The 13,282-nt window shown below is 34.8% G+C and overlaps 2 protein-coding genes across 2 annotated transcripts in view; one reads left to right on the top strand and one right to left on the bottom strand.

Moving 5' to 3' along the window:
- Positions 1-1,957, top strand: part of LOC109537970 (prefoldin subunit 5) — a 13,382-nt gene extending 11,425 nt beyond the window's left edge. Inside the window, exon 4 of the mRNA XM_048661062.1 lies at positions 1,547-1,957. Within this exon, the coding sequence (XP_048517019.1) occupies positions 1,547-1,717 (171 nt within the window). The 3' untranslated portion in view covers positions 1,718-1,957. The remainder of the gene's footprint in view (positions 1-1,546) is intronic.
- The window catches only part of LOC109541875, a 19,441-nt gene continuing 8,102 nt past the window's right edge, over positions 1,944-13,282 (bottom strand). The window contains exons 4-5 of the mRNA XM_019910868.2: positions 2,270-2,425; positions 1,944-2,214 (exon numbers count right to left, since the gene is read on the bottom strand). Of these exons, the coding sequence (XP_019766427.2) occupies positions 2,098-2,214; positions 2,270-2,425 (273 nt within the window). The 3' untranslated portion in view covers positions 1,944-2,097. The remainder of the gene's footprint in view (positions 2,215-2,269; positions 2,426-13,282) is intronic.

Below are 13,282 nucleotides of genomic sequence, written 5' to 3'. Positions count from 1 at the left end.
AAATTCGCTACTTTGCGCTCAGCAAAGGTTGCGAGTGTGAAGTAATGTTTTTCACATAAATTAGCGCATGAATTTGCTGCGATATTAAATGTGCTTCAAATCGTTAGGTCACCGACGATTAGTCAAATTTTCCTAAAAAATAAATCTGGATGTCTGTGCTTCTAACCAAGTACCCGGACCGAAACGAAATAACTGTTCCGTTCCGGTTTCGGTCCAAGGCAAAATTTAAAATTTCGGTTTCGTTACGGTTCCGGTTTAGAAAATAATTTCCAATTCGGTTCCGTTCCGGTTCCGGTTTTTTTTTTGGTTCATTTCGGTTCCAAAATCTATATATAACAACGAACGAGGACAAATATACTCTAATTAGGAATCTCACTATCTTTTTCTTTGTTTGTTGTATTATACAACATAAAAGATGCGCAAACTATCCACTGCTTCATACGGTACTTCGGCTGGTTGTATAGTAGGGGGTAGAAGTGTAGGAGGACTAGCAACCCCACACAAGGATTGAAATTCAGGTTACATTAAATGGAACAACATTGCAATGAAGACTCTTATACAAAAATTAATTTAATCGTATTTTTGAAAAATAATTTGTCAATAAATTTTCTGACTTTAGCGCTTTTCTCTTTTCGTTTTCACTCAGGTCCACAACTTCGTCAATTCCTCTTCTTTCACTCTTATTTCTGTTTAGACATTGTTCTTCCTGGTTCATGTCTTCGCCATCTTTTGAGGAGTTGTTTTTGTCCAACATTTCAATTTCAAATGTTTCTTTGTTGGTGATCGAAAAACTAAAATAATTCAACTTAAAAAATAGTGCATAAACGCACGGTGTTTGTTCTTTTCGATTAAAAAGGTTTGTCCTCACAAATAATTGTTCCTCTAAATTTTTTCTTTAATATTTGACCTCGAAGGCGGCAACAAAAAGTTGAGTCCTGAGAATAACCTCTCAACACTAACTTGAGTTGCCGGTACGCTTAATAATAATTGTACAAGCATATATAACTCGGGATTAAGCTCTTTCTTTTTCTTCCAGCAATCAAAAAATATCACAGCAAGGGTTATTTTTCATTTGCTTGTATGTACAGTAATTTCTTGTAGTAAGAAATTACTGATTATTTTCAAACGTTACAAGCAGAACCGAAGAAACACTGAAAAAACCGAAATAAAATATTTCGGTTCCGGTTCAGCACCTAACAGTGTGTTAATATCAAATATGGGTTCCGTTACAGTTCCGGTCCAAAAAAAACGGTTCCGTTCCGGTTTTGGGTTCATATCGGTTCGGGTCCGGGTCCCTGCTTCTAACTACTATCAACCGTGAGCCACTTTGAGTTTATATCTAGTTTCAGTTTTTGCACTCTGTTACTTTAAGTTTTAAGTTTACTTGGATCTCTTGGCTTTTGACCCCCTCAATTGACGCAGCAGTAATTTTAGCAATATTGTGATTTAAAAAATTACAGTTTTGTCTTATTAAAAAGAAGTAATTCTTGACTATTTTGTGTAAGTAATATGGTTTAGTGTTTTGTACTTGTGATTATTGTCTTAGGATATTCCATCTGCCAGAGACTATTTCCAAAGAAAAACGAAATTTGTCACTGAGCAAATGGAAAAAATTCAATACTTGGGATTGGAAAAGAGCCAGCTTAGGGATGCTATTGTAGAAATAATCCAAATGAAATTGAATCAACAGCAGCAGCAGCAGCAGCAGCACGCTTAGCGAAATACACAGTTCAACCCTTCATTATTGCATTATTGCACTAGAGATTGATTACTTGCTGTTGAAATACATGCTATTAAAATTTGATTTTATATCAAAATTTCCCAGTTTGTGTGCATTATCTCTTAATTTTTTTGTAAATAAGACCGTTACAGTTGATAGCGTCCTATTCTTAATTTAACATGGAGTTGTGCATTTCATTCTCGTAGATACTAATTAAAAGACATTTTCAATTTTTAACAAATTTTTTATTTAATAGTATATTTGTATATTGATAGCTGACTTCAGCTCACGTCGAAATTTCAACATTATTGCTTATAAGTTCTCTTAAAGCATTAGGAACTAATATTTTCACTTATTGTTCTTGTATTATAAGACCATTAAGCAGTTGATTTCTGTAGCGTTTGATATTTGGAAATTGCTTCTTGTACTAGGGCGGCTAGTGATGCCAATTTGTCTGGTCTCATGAATGCTCTGATTGCGCCGTTGTCCGTATCCTAATGAAATTGACATAAAGGTAACACCTAAAATCACTCAACCAAATATCCTCACCTTTTGAGACTTGAGTCCATTGTATTTGACGGTGCAAATCGAGGTGAAATAACAAATTACAGTAGTGATTATTCCTCCTATTGTCAGAACTCCAGCTCCTTTTATTAAAAAGTAAGATATGTTTCCAATTATTTGTATTCCCGCTTTAAGAGTCGTCTGAAAAAAATGCATGTAATTATTTTTTTTTGTAAATTTTTTATTTTCCATGTATAAATTACGCCTCTATCCTGGTTTAAAAAAATACTTATAGAACTTATAGAATGCTAACGTTCTGTGGAATTATTTGTTCAACTCAAAAAATTAAATACTACTGATAAAAACCGTCATTAACAATCTATAACCCCTATTGGAATTGCTCACATAATAATAACTGACATACAATAATACCGATAGTATTCGACAATAATGACTAATTAAATATTTGGCGCTGCAAGATTTTTTTTTATTGTTAAAATCTTGTACGGATTTGAAAAAATACCTCATCTTTTAAGGTTTTACCAAAAAACTTGCAAACAAATTAACTTTTAGAAGATGTGTGAGTGAACTACATTCAAACCAAGTAACGTTAATACGAATAAGCACTTATTATAAGCGTTAATTACTATTTTAGTCGGCGCATATAATTTGGCCGCGGTATTTTTCTCTATTTACTTAAAGGCCGTTATTCACTTTATTCAGTTGTATAGGCTAAGTATACAATTGTAAAAGGAAAGTTTTGTCAACCAGTAGCAGTCACTTTCGCTTCTGGCACAATTTAAAATTTTGTTCTCCAAATTCCTCAGAGGGTTTAAATTTTTAAGGTGTTTTTATCAAGGTTTTTTTCAATCGCAGAAGGCAAATGACAAGAGGAGGTCCCAATATCATTCACGGAAGAACTAAAGAACAAAGCAAAAAAGCTTAAAAATAGAAAAGCACCGTGTGTGGACAGTATACCCAACAAACTTTTAAAGTATGGCGGTAATGAACTCACAAAAAACTAACGCAACTCTTCAATGGAATATTAAGCTCACAAACAATCCCCGACGATTGGCACAAGAGCTTCACCATACCCATCTTCAAAAAGAACAAAAAACCAACCCAAAAAACTACAGGGGTATAACTCTTCTATGCTCCTCTATGCTATAGATGCCGCCAGCGATCGAAAATACAAATTTAGATAAATTAAATTCCGATGAAATTTCATTAACAAAATGCAGATCACAATGTTACGATAATGCTGCAGTGATGGCAGGTCACACATCTGACGTTCAACAAAGAATAATGGAAAAATGATAACGCTTTATTTGTAAATTGTGATAACCATTTATTGAATTTAGTAGGAGTTACTGCAGATAAACAAGATCCAAGCGTTGTGACATGTTATGGAATAATTGAAAACATCTCATAAAAATAAACTACCGAATCAATCGCCTACTTATTCGCGAGTTTACCGATGGTGGCACTGCGAAACGTCAAATTACTCGTTGTCGAGTGACAGTTGACACTTGTCAGACTTGTTTATTTATTGTAGTTGATGACATTTATAGCATAAAACAATACTTACACACTTCTCGATCTGTTTCTATTTTTTTAAACGCTTGCAAAAGTTGATTAAAACGAAAGAAGTCGCAATCAGATGTAAACACCAATGTCAACAAAACAAGTGTCAACTGCTTAAATTGTAGTTGCGTCTGGACTTTTTAACTCGCGAATAGATTTTACGGGTACATAATAATACAGGGTGATTCACGTAATCCGTTTGTTAGAAAAAAAAATTATTTCCCCAGATCTTATTAATATATGAAATTTGGTAGGCAAAGTCTCGGTTGTTGCAAGTCTAAATATAGTATTTTCGGGGGTAATTGCACAAGCGCTTCAAAATTACCGATAATTTTGCATGAAAGCTTGTCTAAAAACTGCATGAGTTTATTTTCATATTGTGGCAAAAAAGCTTTTTCGTTCCAATGTGAAAATAAACGAATGTAGTTTTTACTAGACAACAAGCTCGAATGCAAAATTATCTGTTTATTTTGATGCACGAGTGTAATTTTTTTGAATATTTCCTGAGTAAACAAAGTTAATGTGGATTCATTTTATTTCTATTATTATATTTTATTACACTTTTAATTTTATTACTTATATTAATATAATTTGAATATCTTAGGTATGCCAGGAAGACATTTTATGTCTAATTCAACATGAAAAGACACCTGTCAAATATTTTTTGTAAACAATGCAATAATCATTGAGTGATAATTGCACACTGTGCAATTACCGCTGTAATTTTTCGATAATTGCACACTTCAAACGGACAGATTATCATACGAAGGAAATATTCAAAATAACGGCACTTCCGGAATTATCGAAAATCGACGCCATCTTCTGTTTTTTAAATGGAAAGTTCTCATTTGGATTTCATATTTTGATTCAGCTTTAAATTGTAAGTTCAGAATCTTCATTTGTCAACACTTATATGTCATGTTTTTGCAAAAAAATAGGTTAGCAGAGGTTCATTAACAAATTCATATTTCCTGAACCATTGCTAATAAATAAATCGGCATTATTTAATTCAATTGCCAAAGGTTTGGCAGACATTCTGCATCGATTCTGACACTTTTGTTATGTTTTGTTTGTCTCGCTACTCCACTGTTGATAGTATGTAAAATAAACGGAAATTATGTTTCAAAAACGTTATGAAAAATAGCTCAGCAAATTTGCCTCATTATTCGTAACCGAAGTACCGAACTTTGGCTTTTGTATTACAAAGTATTCCAGCTGTTGTATTATTGTGGATAGTGTAGGTACTTGCTAATAAAAAAAGTCGTTTTTCGTTTCGTTTTCGTTCGTTTTTCGTTCGTTTTCAATTTGTCCTTGACTTGTAATAACTTGGCTTCAATAATATAACATCTTATACTTAGTAAATATTATTATTTGCCCTATCAGAAATTTGAAAAACTGTATAAATTGACTCAAAACTATTTTTTTGGAAACTTGGAAAAAGTGTGCAAATAGACCTACCAAAGTGCAATAGACCACCTGGAATCGCCATATTACTTAATCGTGATAATCATAAATAATATTCTTTGTAATGGTTTAGTAAAAAATAAATCGATGTGGCTTGATTTTGTCGCTATACTGTTTTAAAACTGCCATATTACTATCTAAATTATTTCTCAATGCCTTAGTCATGTTTGGATTTTCCTCTGTACAAATAACTGATTTTGACCCTGCTGACTCTGTTTTGAATTATTTTAATCTCTTGCCCATTGACAGACATACATATTCTCTTTAGTAAAACAATATACAATTCCTATCAATTCATCATATTTTAGTCGAAGCGCAGAAACATTTAACTCTAATCGAATGTTTTTTTTGCATGTTGCGTTCAGTTGGTTAATGCATTGTTCAACTAGTCATCATAGATAGGAAACACTCTGAAAACGCTCTATGAGTTTTATCATTCAAAGAGTAGAACTTGGATTACATTTAATCGTTTTAGCAGACGAACTTCTTGAGTAGGAGAACGTATTAAAGACAAGCGAAACTTTTGGAAGAATTACATTGAAAATACGAATCCCAAAACAAACAAGACCGGTGATATCAACACAGAAACTCAAAATTGAGCTGCTATGGGACCCTACGATAAAGTACCTATACAAAAATAGATTACAACAAAAAATCGAAGAAAACCCGATTTTAAATACTAACGAACGAACCTAAAAGTGAACCAAGTACTCAACCACAAGACACCGTGGTTCCGGCCAGAAGCTAAGGAACAGTGCAAATGAAAAAGACAAGCCTACCTAAAATATTGTACTATGCGGACGCCAGATTCATATATTGAATATAAGCAAGTTAGGAACAAAACTAAAGAATTAATGAGAAAAATAAAAACGATCACTGGGAAATGTTCGTTAAACGCCTGGAATGTTATTTCTGCGGGCTTAAAAAGCAGATATGGCGATTCATAAGATCGCACAGAACGGAGGTCAATCAACTGCTAGAACCAACCCACATAAAAAAGGAAGAGTGGATCAGATATTTAACCGATCTGTATAAAACGACAAACACGGCAGACGAGCCTACCACCCCAGAAATAACAATTAACGAAGATGCCACGATCAGTACATTCGACGTACGCACGAAAACGCACTACAGAAACTAAAAGCCCATTTACATGCTCAAGCCATCTGAACGATCTGGCTTGCGCAAGCCAGATCTGTGCAGATGAACTGCACGAAAATCTGGCTTTACACGTTCAGTTCGTTTCACACAGAATCGAAGGAAGACCACCCAAACGTGCATTGTTGCCAAGATGGAACATTTAGACGAAGAGTTAATTCTTGCAACTGCTGCAGTGTGTGTAATTAAAAAGAAGATGAACTTAAAAACTAAAAGGAAATGGTGTAAACCATGGTTGCTGAATAGGAATTTCTTGCCTCATATGAATTTAATAGCGGAATTACGCAATGATCCTGACGATTTTTGTAATTACTTACGTATGGACGAAGCCACATACCTGCATTTGCAAAACTTAATTACGCCAATGATTTCGAGACCAGACACCGTTATGAGACGTGCGATTACCCCCCACGAACGATTATCCGCGACACTCTGATTTTTGGCAACAGGAAGAAGCTACGAAGACTTAAAATTTTCCACCGCTATTATAAGACTTTAGACAAAGGTCTACATTCTTTTTCCCAATTAAAATTTATAGCTTTCTTTTTCTATTCCCCTGAACCATAAGGCTAATATAAGGCCACCCGTAATAGCATAGAAATTCCCGTGCATTTTTGGCAGTGAGTTACAGAAAATCTGCTTCTTGTATTTGATTCAAACTTGAAAAATTGGATAGATGCTATCCTCGAGCATGTCATAAAGTCATTTTGTCCTAAAACAGTAGTCCATAAATGTAAGCTTTTTTCAAATTACCTTTATACATGGTTGCAATTGTTTTTTCACATTTAAATTGACTTTCCGACAACCTCCAAAGCTTCTAGTTTGTAATGCTTCAATATTTTTTTAATTTGGACAAAAGATACGACCAGGATTCCATGCCAAAATAGGCCATTTTCGGGGACATTTTTTCGTCAAATTCTAGCTCGAATTTTTCGATTTTTCCCTTAATAAAAGTTAGGTCATATGGTCTTTGTTAGGTCATATGGTCTTTGTTAGGTCATATGGTCTCGTTTGAGACACATATTATCTTAGTGCCCCTTTGATCACTTACGGTACACCCCCGATGTCACGTCACAGTCCTAATTGTGTGCACGTGGAAAAGAATCAAAGATCAAAGCACTCAAAAATCAATAAGCACACAAATAAGTCGCAGGGCTCCGGAACTCGATGAATTTACTAAATACTAGTCTGGATCAAATATGAAACCGTAAGTCGTCAATTAACAGTTGAAAAGGTAGAAAGAGACGCCGGCGCCGGCCGGCTACAAGGCAAGCGTGTTCCAGTAGTTCACGCTTATAAAGCATCCCTCACACAGATTTGATTGGGAAACGATTGGCAGTATCTTTAAATAATGGAGACAGATTTTCTGACGTTGGAAAAGCATGGGCATCAAAATGGAGAGATCTCAATCCACAGCAAGCGGTGCATGCGGAAAAATTAATAAATTATGTTTTCTACGAAGCACAGTTGGGAAACTTGAATCGTAGTTGTCTCCTACAAACTAAGCAGAAAAATTCCAGAATAATTAATCCTCCATTCGTCTCTCAGCTCCCATTCAACAGTCAGCCTTCAATAAACACGCAACAGTCATTACACTCTCAACCCTGGTTCACCATTCAGCACCAATTCAAAGCTCACCAATCATTCATTGTTCCCTCAACTCTCATTTAATATTTCCAATATGCAACGAGAAGTCAAACCGCTAACACCCAACCATCAAGCGACTTTAGAAGTTTTTAGCAACTACAATGATTGTATGGATGAAGCAGCTTAATTGTATATATTTTTTTTTGAACCTATTCTTTAGATTGAAGATCAACATATTAAGTTCATTATTTTAAAAAAATATCTCTACTTTTTGATTTATTTTCATGTATTATCAATATTTAAAAACTTACTTTTAGATATGTGTTTTTTAATGCCCTGTAAATTGCGTCACATGTTTCGGGAATTAAATTACTCAGAGCTGGCTTGGAAATAGCGGTGGAAAATTTTAAGTCTTCATAGCTTCTTCCTGTTGCCAAAAATGTGAGTGTAACTTATAATCGTTCGTGGGGGGTAATCGCACGTCTCATAACGGTGTAAGTAAAAATTACTCTCGAAATCATTGGCGTAATTAAATTTAGAAATGCAGGTATGTGGCTTCGTCCATACGTAAGTAATTACGAAAATCGTCAGGATCATTGCGTAATTCCGCTATTAAATTCGTATGAGACAATAAATTCCTGTTCAACAACCATGGTTTACACCATTTCTTTTTAGTTTTTAAGCTCATCTTTTTTTTAATTACACACACTGCAGCCGTTGCAAGAATTAGCTCTTCGTCCAAATGTTCCATCTTGTCGGCAACAATGCACGTTTGGGTGCTCTTCCTTCTCATCTGTGTAAAACGAACTGAACGTGTAAACGCCAGATTTTCGTTCAGTTCATCTGCACAGATCTGGCTTGCGCAAGCCAGATCGTTCGTTCGGTGGTTTTTTAGTGCGATAGAGTCCATTATTTCCGTTGGTGTTGAACTATCGAAAAATAGTTTCTATATAATATAATAAAAAATATCTTGTATGAGTGTCTCAGAAAAGCGAGGCAAAATCAAAGTGTATTATTTTATATAGAACTACCCATTTTTCATTAGCTCGTGGGATGCAGCTTGAAACGCTGCATATGCACCGTAAATAGTTTTTTTTCTTACTTGCGACGTTGGCAGATTATCGCCATTTTAGTAAAATTTTGCTTAAAAACATGGTATCTAAAAATTCATTGTAGAAGCAAAAAAATGCAGTTAGAGATGCCAAAAATACGTCTTTCCAATCACCACAGATCCGTTAAGAATTGTATTGAACCAAAATATCAATACATTGTACAGGGTGTTAACAATGTGGACTTCATTCTAAAACTTTTTAACCCAATATAACTTTTGTTTTTCAAATGGAAGTATCTGTATATTAATACGTCATTACATGACGTATTAAGATACAGATACTTCCATACATACATACAGAATACTACGTCATTACAGACAATTTATAAAGTCACAAATTTCTATTTACACTGTAAGAAATGTAGAAATACATACAACTCCCTCTGCATAAGAATATACATGTTATATCAAGTCTACAATCAAGGTCATCTCTAAACATGCTTATATGTGACTAAGTGCCCACAACAATGTATGCAACAAAGAGCCATTGTATCTGCCAGCTCAGCCAAGCATCATCCAGCCGCCGTGAGCCCATGATCCTTACCGATTGACCCAGCCAGGATCTTCGTCAGCCAGTATTTCGAACCAACAAAGAGCTGTCCGATTTCAAATACAATGTAACAGGAATTTGCAACCGTACTTTTGCACACGACTTTAAGAGCTGACCTGTCATTTTAATTGTATAAAAAGGTAGACCGGTCCAGTAACAAACGTTCACAATTTTACATCAGAGTAATCAGTCGTAATTCTTGTTCCATTATTATGAAAAAGTTCAAATCAATAAAGTGTTTTTTTTAATTATATTTGTATATCAAATATAACAACTGGCGCAGTCGTTCGGATCTGTAAACGAAGCTAGAAGACGACTATTCTAACTAGCGACGGCGGATTCCAATCCCTTGACAGCAGTACCAACCCCAGAAAAAACAGAGATCACCCTAACTCACGGTGAAACCACGGATTAGGAACACTTAATGAAGCCCCTGGTAGTTAAGTCAGCGTAGAGAAGAAGACGATTAGATGATTTTCCAATTGTAAGTATAACATTGAATCATTATACTTCAAATTTGTTTAATTTAACAAAGCAAAACTGTTCGACCATTCAAAATAAAGTAAAAATAACTAATTTCAAACTCTCAAGCAAACATGCAGTCGGATAGCTCAGAAGTTCACTCAATAGAAGTACAAACTTGCTGAAATATTTTCAATAATCCCTGAATTTGAAGGAGAACAAATATTCTTGCAAACGTTTTTAAATGCTTGTGAACATGCCTAGAGTATGTCCACAGGAAACCAAAAAGTTCTATTAGTAATTCACATAAAAATTAAGTTACGCGGAAGAGCAGCACAATTAATAAGCTTACGAAACCCTTGGACTTATTCTGAATTAAAACAACTCCTCAATGCACATTTCGGTGATACTCGCGATCTAAACTCTCTCATTCAAGATTAACAACGAGTAAAACAACGTACGTTTTTGTACAAGTACAAAAAACTAATCTATCGTAGAAGAAAAAGGAGCTCTAATAAGTTTAATTGAGTCTATGACACTGAATACCCTTCTAACAGGTTTAGAACCGAAAATTGGTCACATAATTCGTGCAAGCAACCCAAAAGACGCTCTAGAAGCACAAAGTCGTATAAGACGGGAACTTCAACTGTTGTACTTTCAAAATTTTCGAAATCAATTTCTCCGAAACCCTCAAATCAACATCTAGTAAGAAAATCAAACTTTCAAACACCCAAATGCCATTTATGCCCTCGCATTGCTCATTTTGCAAGTGAATGTCGATCACAACAACGCAGTTACACTCAAAGCTTCAGTAACAATTTTCAAAGACCCCAATCCTCAAACAATTTCCAAAGACCTCAATTCTCAAACACTCAACAGTCAAACAATTTCCAAAGACCCCAATCATCAAACTATTTTCAGAGACCCCATTTCTCAAACACTCAACAATCAAAGAATTTTAGCCCAACCGTAAATCAAAATAAATTCAGAACTCATGTCATTCGAAGTCGCAATCAAATGGTTGAAAACCCTCAAAACTATTTTGAATATGACATCATCTCTGACAATGATAATAATGAATACATCATTGAAGATATGTTATATGATCCCGCAAGTTGTCAGTATGATTCTGATTATAGCCTCTATACTATGTACTACCCCGAAAGTTCGGAATACAACCCTGACGACAATGAAGAATTTCTATCCATTTCAGACAAACAAATTGAAGATAACCAACATTTTCAGTTCACTTCGAATCAAAATCACCCACCTATTCAAACGAATACGGAAGAAATCAATCAGATAAACAGTCAAATCCAAGCCCTGAATATAAACAGTGCAACGAATTTTCACCCACATCAAAACTTTTTATAAATCCTCTTCTAACGATGAATACTACTACAAATCTCTATTACATCACTGACGCAACTAAAACAAATAAACTACTAATTGACACTGGTGCAGGTATTTCAATTTTCAAAGAAAACACTGTCAAAAACTTTAAACAACGTTTTCCTGAACAAGTAACAATTCACGGCATAACAGACCAAAAACTTTTAATAACTGAATCAACACTCGTCCCCTTCAACATCAAAAATCCACAAAAAGTCTACATCTACAATTTAGACATAGATTTTGACGGAATTCTAGGTCTTGATTTTCTGGAGCATTATCAATGTACAATTGATCTAAACAACAAACAACTAATAACGAATTTCAAAACCATGCCTTTGCACAAAATTAATCAAACCTCAGAACCAGAACTTTCCAAAACGGCAATTTTAAACAAAATAAACATTTCAAGCAGAACTGAACAAATTTTCAAATTAGAATGCAATTTGGTAAATACAGATGCTATTAATTTCTAACATCAGTCATCGATGCAAATACTATTCCAAAATCACGATGCCTGTGGGGTTGAAAACAAGCCCCAGTGCCTTTTCTAGGCTCATGGCAGTCGCAAAATTACGAAAAATGTTTTGTCTATTTGGATGATCTAGTAGTTTTTGGCCGAAATTTAAATGAACACAATAAGAATATTATAAATGTTTTCGACAGATTACGGAAAGTGCAACTAAAACCAAATCTAGCGAAATGTGCGTTTTTGAAAAAACAGACTCTCCACTTAGGGCATGTCATTTCAGCAGATGGCATACAGCCAGATCCAGATAAGATCAAAGCGTTAAGGGAATACCCAGTACCAAAAACTGTTGACGAAGTTAAGCGATTTGTAGCGTTTGCAAATTATTACCGAAAATTTATACCAAATTTTGCAGAAAGGACGGTGCTATTAAATAAATTATGCAGATTGAATGCGAAGAATATTTTAAGTTTTTAAAAACAGCGCTTATCGCCCCTCCATTACTCAACTATCCCGATTTTAATGAAAATAACGAAATTATTCTTCAGACAGACGCTTCTATGTTTGAAGTGCATTGGTGCAGTACTGTCAAATAAAAATAATCAACCGGTGGCTTACGCTAGCAGAAGTCTTAATAAAGCAAATTTTAATTATCCAACTATCGAAAAAGAATTGTGAGCAATCTATTGGGCTGTAAAATACTTTCGACCATATTTATATGAAAGACAATTCAAAATTTTAACTGACCAGAAAGCGTTAGTTATTGTATTTATTTAATTTAACAGATCCGTCCAGTAGACTGACTGAATTTTGACTCGGTCTAGAGGAATATCACTTTTTTGTAGAATACATTAAAGGTACGCAGAACGTAACCGCGGATGCATTATCTGAAGTGATAATAATGTACCGTGGATGGCCGAGTATCAAATTCTTTCTTCTGGTTACAACTTTTATTCCACTCGGTACAACTTTAACTACGGAACAGGAACAAACTAACTTCTAAAATTAATGTCAACTTCACAAACGATAACAATAACACACGGAAAACACGGATTTCCGACTCGCGGGTTTAACTTCTTCTGCACTCAGGCGCGGCTGTCACTTCACTCCCCCGGTCTGGTTCTCGTCGTCGCTTATATACTTTTCTTCAGGTATTCCAGATAGTTCTAGAAATCTCTAGTCCAGGTGCGAAATTTCCCGCTTGTCAGTGTCATATTTGACAGTAAATGGGGCCCAAATGGGGCTCCCATTTACTGAAATACCATGAATTTCGATCCCCCA

Source organism: Dendroctonus ponderosae, unplaced genomic scaffold, assembly GCF_020466585.1.
Source record: "Dendroctonus ponderosae isolate FM_Combo_2020 unplaced genomic scaffold, Dpon_F_20191213v2 Dpon_F_20191213_1, whole genome shotgun sequence".
Lineage (NCBI taxonomy): Eukaryota > Metazoa > Arthropoda > Insecta > Coleoptera > Curculionidae > Dendroctonus > Dendroctonus ponderosae.
This window is presented reverse-complemented; position numbering and strand designations above follow the sequence as displayed.